Source organism: Cricetulus griseus, chromosome 5 (assembly GCF_003668045.3).
Source record: "Cricetulus griseus strain 17A/GY chromosome 5, alternate assembly CriGri-PICRH-1.0, whole genome shotgun sequence".
Classification (NCBI taxonomy): domain Eukaryota; kingdom Metazoa; phylum Chordata; class Mammalia; order Rodentia; family Cricetidae; genus Cricetulus; species Cricetulus griseus.
In genome coordinates this window covers 5,133,120-5,147,919 of record NC_048598.1, presented here as the reverse complement: position 1 = coordinate 5,147,919, position 14,800 = coordinate 5,133,120, and the positions used below count along the sequence as shown (strand labels likewise).

Sequence of the window (14,800 nt, the reverse complement as noted above, 5' to 3'; positions counted from 1 at the left end):
GAGTGGTCTAACGGCCACATCCACGAGTCAGTGGCAGAGGTTCGGCATTGGCCAGGAGGGTGTCCTTTCTGGACGAGAGCGCCTATCTGGCCCATGCCACATGTGATTCTGCAGTGGCCTTGAGACTAGGTGTGTCATACTTTGAACTCCTATGTAAATTCACCACTGGTCCCAGACTAACATATCCCTGACCCTACTCGAGCCTCCCGTGGTTCTGTGTGCTGGAACCGTGGGCTCTGCTGCTGTGTGGGGAGCTGGTTTTGGACACAGCAAAGCAAGATTCTTGGAAGGGTACATCTCTTTTGACAACACCTGTTTCAAAGACCCAGAGAACGTAGCCAGTGTGTGACACCCTAGCCAACGGTTCCACCCAGACTTTGGGTGCTGGCGTTTTTTTTCTCTCTCTGATCTTGACCCAATTTCTGCTGTTCTCAGTCAGTGTCCCTATGAGATGGGAGCTTAGGTCAGTAGAAGAGGGTAGGCCAGAGGGACCACACTATGGAACAGCTACAGTGTGCTTGCCGGGGTCGGGACTGGTTTTCTGGCTTCTCCCGAGTGTCTTTGTGTTTTCTCTGTTTCAGCCAAGGCAGCAGCCATATATCCTGCCCCCCATGCATGTGCAGAGCAGCGAGCACTACTCGGAGACCCACACTTCCCAAGGTAACCATCCGTAGCCCGTCCTTCTGCCCTGTAAGACAGACGCTGGGTCCCTGGGCACAGCAGAGAGAGAAGCTTGCTAGAAAATGTCAATGACAGCTTGATTTCACAGTGGCCAGCAGAATCAGTTTGTGAAACTAAGCATACCAGCTGCCTGGAAAGAAAAATCCCCCAGATGTGGGTAACTAGGAAGAAGTGTGGCCTGGCCGAGCTAGAGGATGAGTTTTCCCTACTTATTCTTCTCCCGTTGTTAGTGGGCCAGGGGTGGAGATTGACAGCCCAGCCCTCCCGAGGGCACTGGCTTCACCCTCAGTGCCAATGTCAGGAGTTTGGAGTGGCCGCATGGTGAAGGGGTGATAGGAGAGACTGTCACACTCGTTGTTCAGTGTTTTTTTCCTATCCCCACTTCAGGCCTTTTCTCTGTGTACAGGGACAAGAATGAACATGGATGCAGTGGTGGTAAGGTGTCTGGTGCTAGGCGAGGAACTTGTTTCTTGTTGTCTTATTTAATCTCACAGTAAAGCCTGTGGTACTGTTGTTTCCATACAGAAATAGGAAGGCAGAGGTTAATGTTAGAATTTGGACATGGGAACTCTTCTCTCTCTCTCTCTCTCTCTCTCTCTCTCTCTGTGTGTGTGTGTGTGTGTGTGTGTAGGCCAGAGATCCATGTTGGGTGTTTTTCTTTCAATCACTTTTCACCTTTTAAGACAGATTCTGCAAATTCTGTCACTAAACCTCGGCCTCACCAATTAGCCCCATTGGCTGCACAGTGAATGGCTCTTCCTGTCAGCTGTCGTTTAACCACCCACCTAATGATGGGATTACAGACATCGGTGACCACACCTGGAATTTTTGTATGTGTGCTGAAGATCCAAACTCAGGTCCTCATTTGCCAGCGGAGCCATCACCCCAGCCAAACTGATTCATCTCTTCTATCAGTAAACCACTAATGTGTTTTTACCATTGAGCTAACTGCATCTTTAAAATGATGATCTAAAACCTCACCTGCCACGTATCAGATGCGTCACCCATGTCTGTTAGCCTCTCCTCGCTGTTCTGAACCTGCTGCAATGGGAAGGCTGAACGAGAAACCTGAAACAAGACCATTTAGTGCAACAGTACTTTTTATAAACAGCGTCACATTGTTCTCACTCAAATGTAACCAAACCCCACTGGAGGTGGATAAATGCTTGCATCTTGTCTGTGTCGTCCTTATTTCTCGGTCTTGTGGCTTGATTAACTGTGTCTACACTTCTTTTCAGATAGCTGAATGTTTTAAAACATCTATGAGTGTGTGCTGCATGGGTATATGAGTGCTTGTGTGGGAGAGAGAGAGACCCTGAATATCCTGTCTGTGTGAGAGAGAGAGAGAGAGAGAGAGAGAGAGAGAGAGAGAGAGAGAGGGAGGGAGGGAGGGAGAGGGAGAGAGAGAGAGGGAGAGAGAGAGCGAGAGAGAGAGGGAGAGAGAGGGAGGGAGAGAGAGAGAGAGAGAGAGAGAGAGAGAGAGAGAGAGAGAGAGAGAGAGAGAGAGAGAGACTGCATATCCAGAGTTAAGAAACTGGCTTTTGTGGTTCATGGTTGGGGAGATGACTCAGGGGTTGTCTTACATGGGGTTTCTATACTGTGATAAAAATAAAAAACATGACCAAAGACAAGATGGAGAAGAAAGGTTTATTTCAACTTAAAATTCTCAGATCACAGTCCATCACTGAGGGAACCAGGGCAGGAGCTCCAGGCAGGAGCGATGCAGAGGCCACGGAGGAGCACTGCCTACTGGCTTATTTCTAACTTGCTGAGCCTGCTCTCTTATACCACCAAAGACCACCTGCCCAGGTGGCAACACCCACAGTAAGCTGGGTCCTCACACACCAACCCTGCATCAGGAAAACATCCCCACAGACTTGCCAGTCATATGGAGGCATCATCTTGATTGCAGCTTCTTTCCCGTATATGAAGTTGACATAAAGTTCACCAGTACAGCAGTTAAATCACTCGCTGTTCAAGAGTGAGGACCAGAGTGTGGTTCACCAGAACTCACATAAATGCTAGATGAGGGTGACACCCGCCTGAAATTCCAGCCTCAGAAGGCAGCGGTGAGATCCCCTGAGCCAGATGACTAGTGAGACGCCATATCAGCAAGTTCAGAGTCTAACCGACAGCCCCTGCCTGAGCGAATCCAACAGAAGAGTGACAAGGATGCTTCCCAGCATAAACATTAGTCCTCTATTCAAATGCATGCACATGCCCCCACATACATGCATACCATAAATACACGCAAAAACAGCTTTTGTAGCTCTTTGGGTTCTTTCAGCCTTTGTTACTTTTTGCTGGAATCAACGTTGGTGGTGGACCTAGAAGACAGTTTCAGGAACTCCTCAAAAACTCCTGATTCTGACTTTGCCATCCACTGACCACTGCCCAGAAACCACAGCCGTGCTGGCCGTGCCATTGGCCTTGCTTCCCTCTGAATGCTCAGCAGTCCCTTAGGCGAAGAGCCTTTTTGGGATGTAGTTAAGAGACAGTAGCTCTGAGGGTGGGGCAGTTTCAAATCTATTGCTCTATTAAAGCTCTTGACTTCCTGGTCCAAATATCCGGTTCTGCTCCTAAGCCGTGCACAAGAGGCCCGGTCTACCCAACAAAGAGCTCATTGTCTGAATCTAATTATAGCAAGTTTGAGGTTGCGCCTACGCGATGCCTACGCTATACCCTTTCTTGCAGTGTGCTCTGACATGTTCTATACACGGGCACTTCATCCAAGATAACAGTTCTTTGTGACGTGTGGGTGAGGTTCAGGGAATTTGCCTCTTATGACCTATCTCAGTGGTCCCTCCAGGGACATAGGGATGTTGTGTGGTGTGATGGTTCACTTTCCTCTGTTTGGCTTTTTACAGACAGCATTTTCCCTGGGAACGAAGAAGCCTTGTATTGCAATTCTCACAACAGCCTGGACTTAAATTACTTAAATGGTACAGTCACCAATGGCAGCGTGTGTAGCGTTCACAGCATTAACTCCCTCAGCTGCTCCCAAAGCTTCATCCAGGCCTCTCCAGTGTCTTCCAACCTCAGCATCCCTGGAAGTGACATCATGAGGGCCGACTACATCCCCAGCCACCGCCACAGCACCATCATCGTGCCGTCTTACAGGCCAACCCCTGATTACGAGACAGTCATGCGGCAGATGAAGAGGGGACTGCTGCACGCAGACAGCCAGAGCCGGTCTCTGCGTAACCTCAATATTATCAATACCCATGCCTACACCCAGCCCGAGGAGCTGGTGTACAGCCAGCCGGAGATGCGGGACAGACACCCCTACACTGTCCCGTACGCTCCCCAGGGGGGCTACGGCCACAAACTCGTTAGTCCATCTGACCAGATGAACCCCAAGAATAGTACAGTGCCTAGCCAGCCAGGGGCCAGCTCCATCTCGCACACAGTGAGCACCCCAGAACTGGCCAACATGCAGCTTCAAGGAACACAAAACTACAGCACAGCCCACATGCTCAGGAACTGTCTCTTTAGGCCACCACCCCCTTACCCTCGGCCCCGTCCTGCCACCAGCACCCCAGACCTCGCCAGCCACCGCCACAAGTATGTCAGCGGCAGCAGCCCTGATCTGGTAACTCGGAAGGTCCAGCTGTCAGTGAAGACCTTCCAGGAGGACAGCTCTCCCGTGGTCCACCAGTCTTTACAGGAGGTGAGCGAGCCCCTCACAGCCACCAAGCACCACGGCACGGTGAACAAACGCCACAGCCTGGAGGTGATGAACAGTATGGTGCGAGGCATGGAGGCCATGACACTGAAGTCACTCAACATCCCCATGGCTCGGCGTAACACCCTTCGGGAGCAGGGCCCTTCCGAGGAGGCAGGTGGCCACGAAGTTCACGGGCTTCCCCAGTATCACCACAAGAAGACACTCTCAGATGCTACCATGCTCATCCACAGCAGTGACAGTGAGGAAGAGGAGGAGGCCCCCGAGGCGGTGCCTCAGATTCCTGTGCTTCGGGAGAAGGTGGAATACAGTGCCCAGCTGCAGGCTGCCCTGGCCCGCATTCCCAACAGGCCCCCGCCTGAGTACCCAGGGCCGAGAAAAAGTGTCAGTAACGGGGCATTGCGGCAGGACCAGGGGACCCTCCTTCCTGCCGTGGCCAGAGCCAGGGTGCTGAGACACGGGCCATCCAAGGCCCTCAGTGTCTCCCGGGCTGAGCAGCTGGCTGTCAATGGGGCCTCTCTGGGTCCCTCCATCTCTGAGCCTGACCTCACCAGCGTGAAGGAGCGGGTCAAGAAAGAACCGGTGAAGGAAAGGCCTGTGTCAGAGATGTTTTCCCTGGAGGACAGCATTATAGAGAGAGAGATGATGACTAGGGTGAGTGTCCCCACTCGCAGGTCATTGATGGTCGGGGGCCCTGGCACTGGAGGCCTAGAGGAGGGGGGCTTTGGGGAGCGTGCTGGGCTTTAAAGAATGGTGGGTATTTCAGCATTGATGTCAGCAGATATCAAGTAACACCTCCCGTCCCCTTTCCATTCGTGGCTTGTGGCTGGTGTACTTAGTACAGGAACATCTTAGTGATTGGGCTTCTTTCTGAGATGTGTACCACTGAGCCCGGGTAAGTGGGTCCCTAAGGAGCGTCCCCCTGAGCCCCAGTCCCCGTCACATTCCCTCACACGTGTGTGCACATACATTGTACATGCTTACACACCACATCTGAAGATATGCTGCAGTGTCAGTGTTACAGGTAAGCCTTCACTGGGATGCACACAGCCTAGAGAGCTAGTCCTGTTGTTGGGACGAGACCACATGGTGGCAGATGTGTATAAACAAGAAAATAAACCTCTTACAATGAGAACATTGTTGGATTGTAGTTGATGCTGGGGAAAAAAAAAAAAAAAAAAAAAAAAAAAAAAAACTTCCTCATTACATTACCGATTTCCCTGGAAATCCTGACCTCCTTAAGAAGACATTCAATTATGTAACTAATTGAGCCAGCCGACTGCTTTCCTGCTCATCACATCCTTCGCTCAGGAACTCTGGAAGACGCTCACATTACGTTTGCTTTGTTGGAGGTCATTAGGCTCATTACTGAATCTTCCGAACTCATCCTTGGGAATCAACCCAGACAGAGGAAGCTAAGGCCAAAAAGTTTTTACAGAACCACACTTTAGGGTTCAGAGGTCGAATCCAACTTTAGAACAACCTGAAGGCAGTTCAGCCCCCAGGTTCTACTGGTCAGCACGGTGGTGACAAGAGTCAGCATGGATGGACTTCATGCTTCTTGCATTGGGGTGAACACACACTCACACACACCAAACACATTCACACACACAGACACATACACATACTCACACAATACACACATACACACACACTGCACACACACCACACACATACCACACATACATGTACACACACACAGACACACACATGTACACACACACTTAGACACACACAGACACATACACACACTCACAACACACACACAGACACATACTCACACACATACACATGCACACACACAGACACACAGGCACACACACTATATACACATGTACTCACAGACACACAGAGACACACCACACACACTCACATACACATGCACACACACCACACACGTACACACTCAAAGAGACACACACACACTTACAGACACATCACACACACACAGACACTTACACACGCTCTCACACACAGACACACTTACACAGTACACACACACACAGAGACACACATGTACACACAGACAGACACATACTCACACACAGACACACTTGCACACACACACACACACACACACACACACACACACACACTGTTGGCTGGGAATGGAGTGAAATGCGGGGGTGAGTACCATGAAGAGACAGTTTTCCCAGCTTGGAAAAAAGTAATTCATTGGTGTGAAGTGATGTTTCAACACTTCTTGGCTTCTGGCCTCTTAAAAGCTGCCTTGGCTTCAGGAATCCATCACCGTAAGCATTGAGCTTCCAGGTTGGCCCTGCCAAGTGGAGACTTAACAATGTCCACATGGTCTTGTAACCTCATCTTGGCCATAGCCCTGTTGCTGGTCCCCTGCTTGGAAGCATTGGGCAAACAAGGAAGAGTGAAGTATTTTCTGCTGTCCCCTTCCCCAGTTCTGTTTTGTTTCAGGGTGGTGGCAGATTTTACAGTTAGCTTTTAGCTCAGGAGCATGACTGTCCATGTCTACGTTCCTGTCCCTGTTAGACTCCCTCACACAGCCTCAGCCTCAGAGAAGCACTAGGAGGTCAAGCAAGAAGGCCACCTGTGCCAGTGGCTGTAGCACTCAAGATGAATCTTTGTCATTAATCTGTGTTTGTACTCACTGGCCTAGGCAGCACCCACATAGCTCCCAAGTCCTCTGTTTACAGAGAGTAGGAAGGAAAGCTGCTGCAGCCGTCCAGCCCCTAGAACTAAGAGAACAGAGAGAAACCTCAAGCTTGTGTCGAGGGTTTGGTGTGAGCTCCCCGTTCTCAGTTGCTTTTCGTGGGATGAATGGCTCAGCCCGCTGCCCTTAGGGTACCAGTCCTTCACTCCTGCTGCCACCTGATGACTTTTCCAACCTTCCATCCCAGAGCCCGGAGTCAGGTTCAGAGAGCAAAGAAAGCCAGCTTTGCTTATTTATTTAGCTATTTTTTAAATTTATTGTCCCTGCTGAAAAGCTAATGGGATGAGTGACACTTGCACCTAAGAGTCCTGGTTCAGCAGTCACTGTATCCACTTCTCCCTGGGTGGGTGGCGAGCCTTTCCCAAGAAAAGCAATCCCTGAGCTCTGAAGGCAGAGGCAGGAGGATTGCTTGCAGGTTTGAGGAACACCCAGAGCTACCTAGAGAAACCTCCTCATCTCAAAAATCAAACCAAAACAAAACCTTTGAAGCATTTCAAAACTCAGTGGAAAGAGGAGATAGGAGAGAATTGTCTTCCCCAAAATTGAGCTAGTAGCAAAGGAACCCAGACTCATCCCAGCGGGCTGCTTGGCGTGGAGACGCCGGCTGTCCTTGTGGTGGCTCAGTCACTCCTCACCTGCCCATCACATCTCACAGCTCTCCCCTGCTCTCTGATGTACCCGTGGTTGTCTGTAGGTCAGCCTGTCTGTCACCAGTGTAGGTTTCTCCCCCACCACAGGTCACACTGTGGCCACAAGGAAGCCCATGAAAGCCCATGTCCCTGCCACCCCACCCCTGCCTTCCTCAGTGCTACTTTCCCAACAACATGGCTCCCTCAAGATAACTCCTCCAAGAGTAAATTGATAAACGATACAATAAGAAATAAAATCCTTGAAGAAAGCAGACTAGCCCTGCATCTGTAGCCGTCAAAGGCATCTATCAACTGGCATTGCTTCGGCTAGCATCATAATGTTCTCTTTCACACTCTAACCTGGATGTCTAAGGCAAAATGATTTTCAAGAGAGTAGGCTGCCAGCAGTGGAGAGGGAGGATGCCCATACCCCCGCTGAGGCCAAAGACACAAGGATGCTCAACAGTGATCCCAGCATCCATGCCTGACCACACCTGTTTCAGCCCAGAGATGAGGGGCAGATAGGGTTGGCCAGTCCACACTCTCGTCAAGACCCTCCAATGATGGACAGTAGTTACTGCCCTCCGTTCACTCTGGATGGAGCGTGAAAGGCGGAGTCCTCGTGGTTCATGGTCTGTGGCCAGACTGGAATGGTGGTGACTTTGTTAAGTATGTTAGACCCTGTTCTGGGGCTGGCAAAGCAGGTATCTCAGAGACTGGGAGTAAGCTCTTCAGCCTGAACCCCTCAGAATGGAAACCTGGTGTTCTTCATTTGCTGCTGCTGTGTGTATCTATTAACCAGCACTGTAGCTGATGGATTTTATGCCATTAATCAGTGCGAATGGCTTGTCCTCATGATGGACTCATTCCCTGTCATCCTGTTTCCTTTCTTTTGTCTCTAGCCCATAGTTTTCTGAAGTGTATTTGCACAAATCCCCCTTTTTTTGTTCTCTTGCAAACCCTGTGACAAGGTATATTTGCTAAGGAGTCTTTCTTTATCTTCCTAACGTATGAGTTAATTAAGAATAAAGGCCCTAGGGTCCTGTAAGAACTGGCCTCCCTGGGCACGGTGGGAATAATGGGAAGTCTGTTTGAATTTGCCCTGCTAATGGTGAATGTCTGCATTCCTTGGCTGGGGAGTTACAGATTTGGGGAGATTAAAACACATTCCAGCCTTCCCCTGGAATTATAAACAATGAGAACGTGTCTTTTCTTGCCGGAAGAATCTAGAGAAGCAGAAGATGGCTGGCCTGGACCCACAGAGGAGGCCCCTCATGCTGGCAGCACTGAATGGGCTCTCGGTGGCCCGCGTCCCAGGGCGGGAAGACAGTCGACAGGATGCCACCCGAGTTCCCATAGATGACAGGGTGAGTGCTGGGTTGTCGGGTGTGACTCGCTCCCTGTGCCTCCAGATTCCAGGAGTCCCTTTTGCCCAGGCCTGTCGATGCTGTTTGCCTCATGGGTTCATTCTTTCAAACTGAAGAAGACTTGGTCCAAGTGTGCTGTGTGAAAACCCTTTCCAACATCTGTTTCTTCATTGTGGTCTCCACACATAGCAAGCAAGTGTATTGACGCTCTATTAGAAAGTCCAGCCCCAGGGCTGGCGAGATGCCTCAATGGGTGTGGGAGCTTGCTGCCAAGTCTGAAGACCTGAGTTCAATCCCTGGAACTCACATTGTGCCAAAGGAGAACTGACTCTCTCAAGGTGTACTCTGACCTCCACACAGCTTGCTCTTCCAGACAAAATAAGCAATCAAAACAAAAGACTAACCTCCAACAAGCTGTGTAACCTTGGCCTAGTTACTCACTTAGTTCTTTACCTTTTAACCCTAAGTGGGGAATATAATTATCAATTCTTTATGCGTTTTACATGATTTTAACACTAAGGAAAAAAGCAAATTTGCATTCTGATATGATTGACATATTTGTTTTCTTCACACAATTGAACCCGAAGATGCACTAATTTGAAACATGCAGAGGGAGGGTGAGGGAAACACTAAAGTTTCTTTTTCTGCAGTGAGACCAATATGCTTCTCTAAGTGTGGAGAACTCTTTTTGTAAGATGAGAAAGTTGAAAAAATTTTTCAACTGACACACTCAGTGATTTTTGTAATGACTGCTGTTTCCTATGAAACAGTCATCCAGGGTTTTAGGGTTCCTGCAGTCTCCTTCCAGAGCTATAAGGTGGTGTGACCCATAGTTCTTTGGTTAGGTATTGATTCTGTTGCTGAGATGGAAAGTGAGAGGGCTAAAGCTGCCGGACTTGCTACCAGAAGGTCTGGAAACTGGTTTCCTAGGTTCGCTGAATGACACGTTAGCATGCTAGATTTCTGTCAGCAAACGCTGGTATTAGAATGTTTCCTTGGGTCAGAAGGGACATTTCCCCCCAATTAATACGATGTAATTGAAATTAGTGGTTTGTCCGGGGAAGGAATAAGGCAAGTTGTGTTGTGTGAGTTTGTATTCAGCTCTCTACAACTGTGAACTTTAGTAATTCAGTAAAAACTGCTGTGAGGGCAAAGGATGCTTGGGATAGTTAAGATTGGCACTGTCCTGATCAGCAAGCAAAAGTTGCAGACAGGCGGAAGTAATAGGAGCACGGAGTTTGACTTTCCACTTAAGCCAGTCTTTGCAGATTGCGTTTATAGCTGAGTGAGAAGGGAAACAGTCGTCAGAGCAGAGAGACAAGCCTAGTGGTGTGGGTAATAGTGAGCGCAGTAGCTAAGGACCCGCCGATTCTGCATCTCAGAAACGCCCTAACTGGCAATGCTGAGAGCCTGATTGCTCTGTGGGAATTGGGAGAGCTGATGCCCCCCTTCTCTTGCAGCTCAGAGCTCTGAAGAAGAAGCTGGAAGAGGGAATGGTGTTCACAGAGTATGAGCAGATCCCAAACAAGAAGGCCAATGGCGTCTTCAGCACCGCCACTCTGCCAGAAAACGCCGAGCGCAGCCGGATCCGAGAGGTGGTCCCTTACGAGGAAAACAGGGTGGAGCTTATCCCCACCAAAGAGAACAACACAGGCTACATCAATGCCTCCCACATCAAGGTGAGGGGGTGTCAGAGGCACACACCTGGGTACTCACAAGGCTGCATTCATTATTGCAGACACTCACTAATCCCCCACAAGCCATGGCAAGTGCGACTGTCCTGTTGGTTTGTGACTCACAGGTGACGGACATTGGAACTCATAGCTCTTACTATCATTAGTGTTTTTATCCTGTCCAATAACAGCACAAACTATTGTTTCTTCTTTATAACTCCATAGGCAATTTGCTTTAGAGCCAAACCATAACTTTTGGTGCTGTTGTTAAGAGTGGAGTGATTTATACACAAACCACGATGGATCGCAGCAGATCCTGCCCGGCCAATGAATGGGAGAGCAAGGCTCTTTTTCCCTTTAGATTTATTTGTTTTTATTTTATGGGTATGTTTGTCTGCATGTGTGTATGTGCATGCCTGGTGGCTGTAGAGGTAGGAAGAGAGCATCAGGCCCTTTGGAACTGGTGTTACAGGAGGTTGTGAACCTTCATTTGGGTGCTGGGAACTGAACTCAGGTTCTCTGCAAGAGCAGCCAGTGTTCTTAACCTCTCAGCCATCTCTTCAGCCCACAGTGTGTGGAATTTCTGTTAATGTCTCAAATACTTCCTGTCTCAGTGTGCCATGGTCTAGCTAGACCCCAGTTAGAATTCAGAGCTGCAAACACATGGGTACCTAGGGTGAATGATTTCCTAAGCAGCTCATTCTCGCCAGTTTTTCTAATTACTGGACATTCTTCTTTAGAACATGGCTCTGACCTCTGACCTGGAGAGTGTTTCAAAAGCTCTTGCTCAGTCAGTGGATATAGGACATATTTTTATGCAACACAGTTCACCTGAGTAATCTATGTGATTAGCAGCTTTGAACTCTTAATTTCCTTGGACTTTTCAACTCTGGTGGAAATTGCTAGAAGGTTCCTTTGAACCCCACCCCCACCCCGAAGATGTAGTTGGGCATCTGGTTTGTGTATCACTCGTAGCTAGTTTCCATATGGGACATGAAAAATGTGGCATGGCTGGGTATAGTGTCTTTATGCACGGGACATAGCCCGGTGTGTATGCATGTTTAACATGCAACCTTTCTTCTGTTCTTTTCTTTCTTTTCTTTTTTCTTTTTCTTTCTCTCTCTCTTTTTTTTTTTTTTTTTTTTTTTTTTTTTTTTGCTATTTTTGAGAACAAGAACAAAACCAATAAAATGATGAGCGATAGGGAACTCTCAAGTAAACCAATGACATTCTTAGTTAGATGATGAAATAATGAGCACAGTAACCCACTGAAGATGAGGACGACGCAGCTGCTTCCGGGTGAAGCGCCTCTGAAGACCATATGGAGGGACATCCTCCTGGCCTCTTCCCGACCCAGTCTCTTCCCCATTTTCTTTCTGCTCTTTGGACACAGCTGTCACTCCACATAAACAGTGCCCTTTGGGCATTGTTACCCGAGATGCCTTCCCTTCTGCGGTATTCTCCACGGCCCACATTTTGTCTTGCGGATCCAGGGTAGACCTGGGAGCATTTCACCGGCCCAGAGAACTTGCAGGAACTTGCCCTCGGCTTCTGGAATTGAGCTGTGTGTTTTGCCACAGTTTTCTCTCTTGGGTTCCAAGCAGCCATTGACCCGGAAGGAGATTGAGTTCCTCCAGAGGTGGCGCTGTGTCTTTGACTCTCCCTCTGCAGTGCCTCCTGTCAGTGCTTGGAGGAGGCAGCATTCTCTGCTGGTATTTATGGTTCCTGTACATTGGGTGCCAGGAAGGATGCTGTTTAGCCTCCCAGTTCCACAGACCCCCCCCCCCGCCCCTTCCCAGTGAGCCTGTGGGTGTTTTCTACCACCAGTATGTGGAAAATGGGTTTTCTTGCCAACCTTGACCTGAGCATGTCTTGTGTAGTGAGACGATAGCTGATGTTATTTTTGTCAGAAAATTAGTCTCACAAAATAAATGAGGAGGCAAGTCTGAAAAAAACCCCATCACTTCCAGAGCCCTCTGGAGGTCTGCATTGCATAGATGTGTAAAGGGGCTCATCTTTGTCACCTCAAGGCACAGGTAAGGAAGAGGTCACCATTCCACATCTGTTCTCTAGGTCTGTTTTTGCCAATGGCATGTTTTTTTGTGTGGTAGAGTATGCTTTTATTAAAAGTCTGCCACGGAACCCTATTCTTCAAGTTGTTTAGAACCACAACCTTTGGTGGTTGTAAAACTAATTTAATGCTTGCAATAATGCATATACTTTAATAAGAAACAGACTAAAACATGAAAATTATAAGAATATATTGTACACACACTAAGCATAGGTGTTGTTCCTGTAACATACATTCTGTTAATTTATGCTTAGGTGTGTGCATACATTCTTGTGTACTTATACATTTATGTGAATACATGTATATATTTTTATATGTGGTGTATATATGTGTGTGTGTGTGTGTGTGTGTGTGTGTGTGTGTGTGTGTGCACTCCCCCATGTATGCACAAATGAAGGCCAAGGGTAAACATCATTTATCTTCTGTATCACTCTTAACTTTATTATTACATTTTATTTTGAGTGCCCGTGTTATGTGTGTGTGACTGAGTCTATGTGTATGTGCCTGTATCTGGTGTGTGTGTGTGTGTGTGTGTGTGTGTGTGTGTGTGTGTGTGTGTATAGGTCAGAGGACAACTGGCAGGAGTTGGTTCTTTCCTTCCATGACATGGATCCTGGGGAGATCAAACTTAGGTCATTGGAGTTAACGTTGGGCACCTTCACCACTGACCACCTCACCCAGCCTTTCCACCTTGGTTTTTTTGAGGCAGGTCTTTGACTGAGCCTGGATTCACTGTGTCAGCAAGTTTGGCCAGTGAGCCCGAGGGAGCCTTCCTCTTTAACCTCTCCAGCCTTGGGACAGCAGATACACCACAGCACACCTGACTTACACGTGGGCGCTGGGGATGGAACTCAGGTCCTCACGCTTGTGCAGAAGGCAGTTTTCCCACCTCCTCGGCTCACACGTGTGTTTTTTGTCTGTACTAGTTTTCGTGTATAGTGAGTCGCATGCAATTAAAGGGTAAATATGACATGGTAGGCTTGCTTTAGCAAAAAGTATTTTGATGCACAAGTGTGTCATCTATTCTTTACGGCTTCTGAGTTTTTATGATTGCACCGATCGACTTGGTCCAAAAGAATTAGAGTCCAGCATGGTTCCACCAGCCTGGCTTCACTGACGGATGCTCTCCTTGGCTTACAGGTGGTGGTTGGTGGGGCAGAATGGCACTACATCGCCACTCAGGGACCCTTGCCACATACCTGCCATGACTTCTGGCAGATGGTGTGGGAGCAGGGGGTGAACGTGATCGCCATGGTCACCGCAGAGGAGGTAAGGGAGTGGCTTACTTAACACCCTTGTTCTGGGGAAGGGGTGACCAGAAGGCAGGCCTGGTACCCATGACTTTCGCTCCATCTGCTGCGTGCTACAGCTTTGTTTGTCTGTGCATTCATTCTCGGGGTTAGCGTGCCTCCTCACAGTCTGTGTGCACTTCCTTCCCCAGGGATGGTTTACAGGGGACTCTTTTTTGCCCTTTCCTTTTCCTTTGGCTCTTAACTCTTTCCTTTGTGACATATTTCACTACAATGGAAACCAAACACAGAATCAAAACGACCAAACTCAGGTTCATCCAGCGGGCGGCATGTACCCCACAGAACAGCTCAGGCTGTGCTGGGTAAACACACAGGGCCTCCCAACCCCAGTGCTGCCAGCCCTGTGTGCCATGGTGTTTATCAGCTGAAACAAGACCAGAGCCACTGCTGTAGGAAAGGGCTTTATTTTTTCAGGGAACAGGAAAAGAAAATTCCTCTTCTTTCTTTGCCAAGGCAAACACAGGTTCTCTGTTGTAGCTGAGGAACTGTGCCTGCGCTGCCCAAACTGGCACGCCCCGCCCCCGTGTGATGCCGCCTGCTCAGAGCACACTGACCCTGAGGGAAGAGTGTTGGGTTTCCTGTCTGTCACACTCCCAGAACATTGTGCCCCCACCCCCTTTAATCCTCTTATGAGACTCCACGTTATATTTTCAAATTCATTTAGGGAACTAGCTTCATGCATTTTACCAAGACCCCTT

General features: G+C 48.7%; 1 protein-coding gene across 3 annotated transcripts in view; it reads left to right on the top strand.

Moving 5' to 3' along the window:
- The window catches only part of Ptpn14 (protein tyrosine phosphatase non-receptor type 14), a 131,155-nt gene that overhangs the window by 108,979 nt on the left and 7,376 nt on the right, over positions 1-14,800 (top strand). For all 3 annotated transcript variants that reach the window (XM_027418713.2, XM_035445561.1, XM_027418714.2), the window contains 5 exons: positions 582-660; positions 3,549-5,020; positions 8,905-9,048; positions 10,509-10,727; positions 13,933-14,061. In XM_027418713.2, the coding sequence (XP_027274514.1) occupies positions 582-660; positions 3,549-5,020; positions 8,905-9,048; positions 10,509-10,727; positions 13,933-14,061 (2,043 nt within the window). The remainder of the gene's footprint in view (positions 1-581; positions 661-3,548; positions 5,021-8,904; positions 9,049-10,508; positions 10,728-13,932; positions 14,062-14,800) is intronic.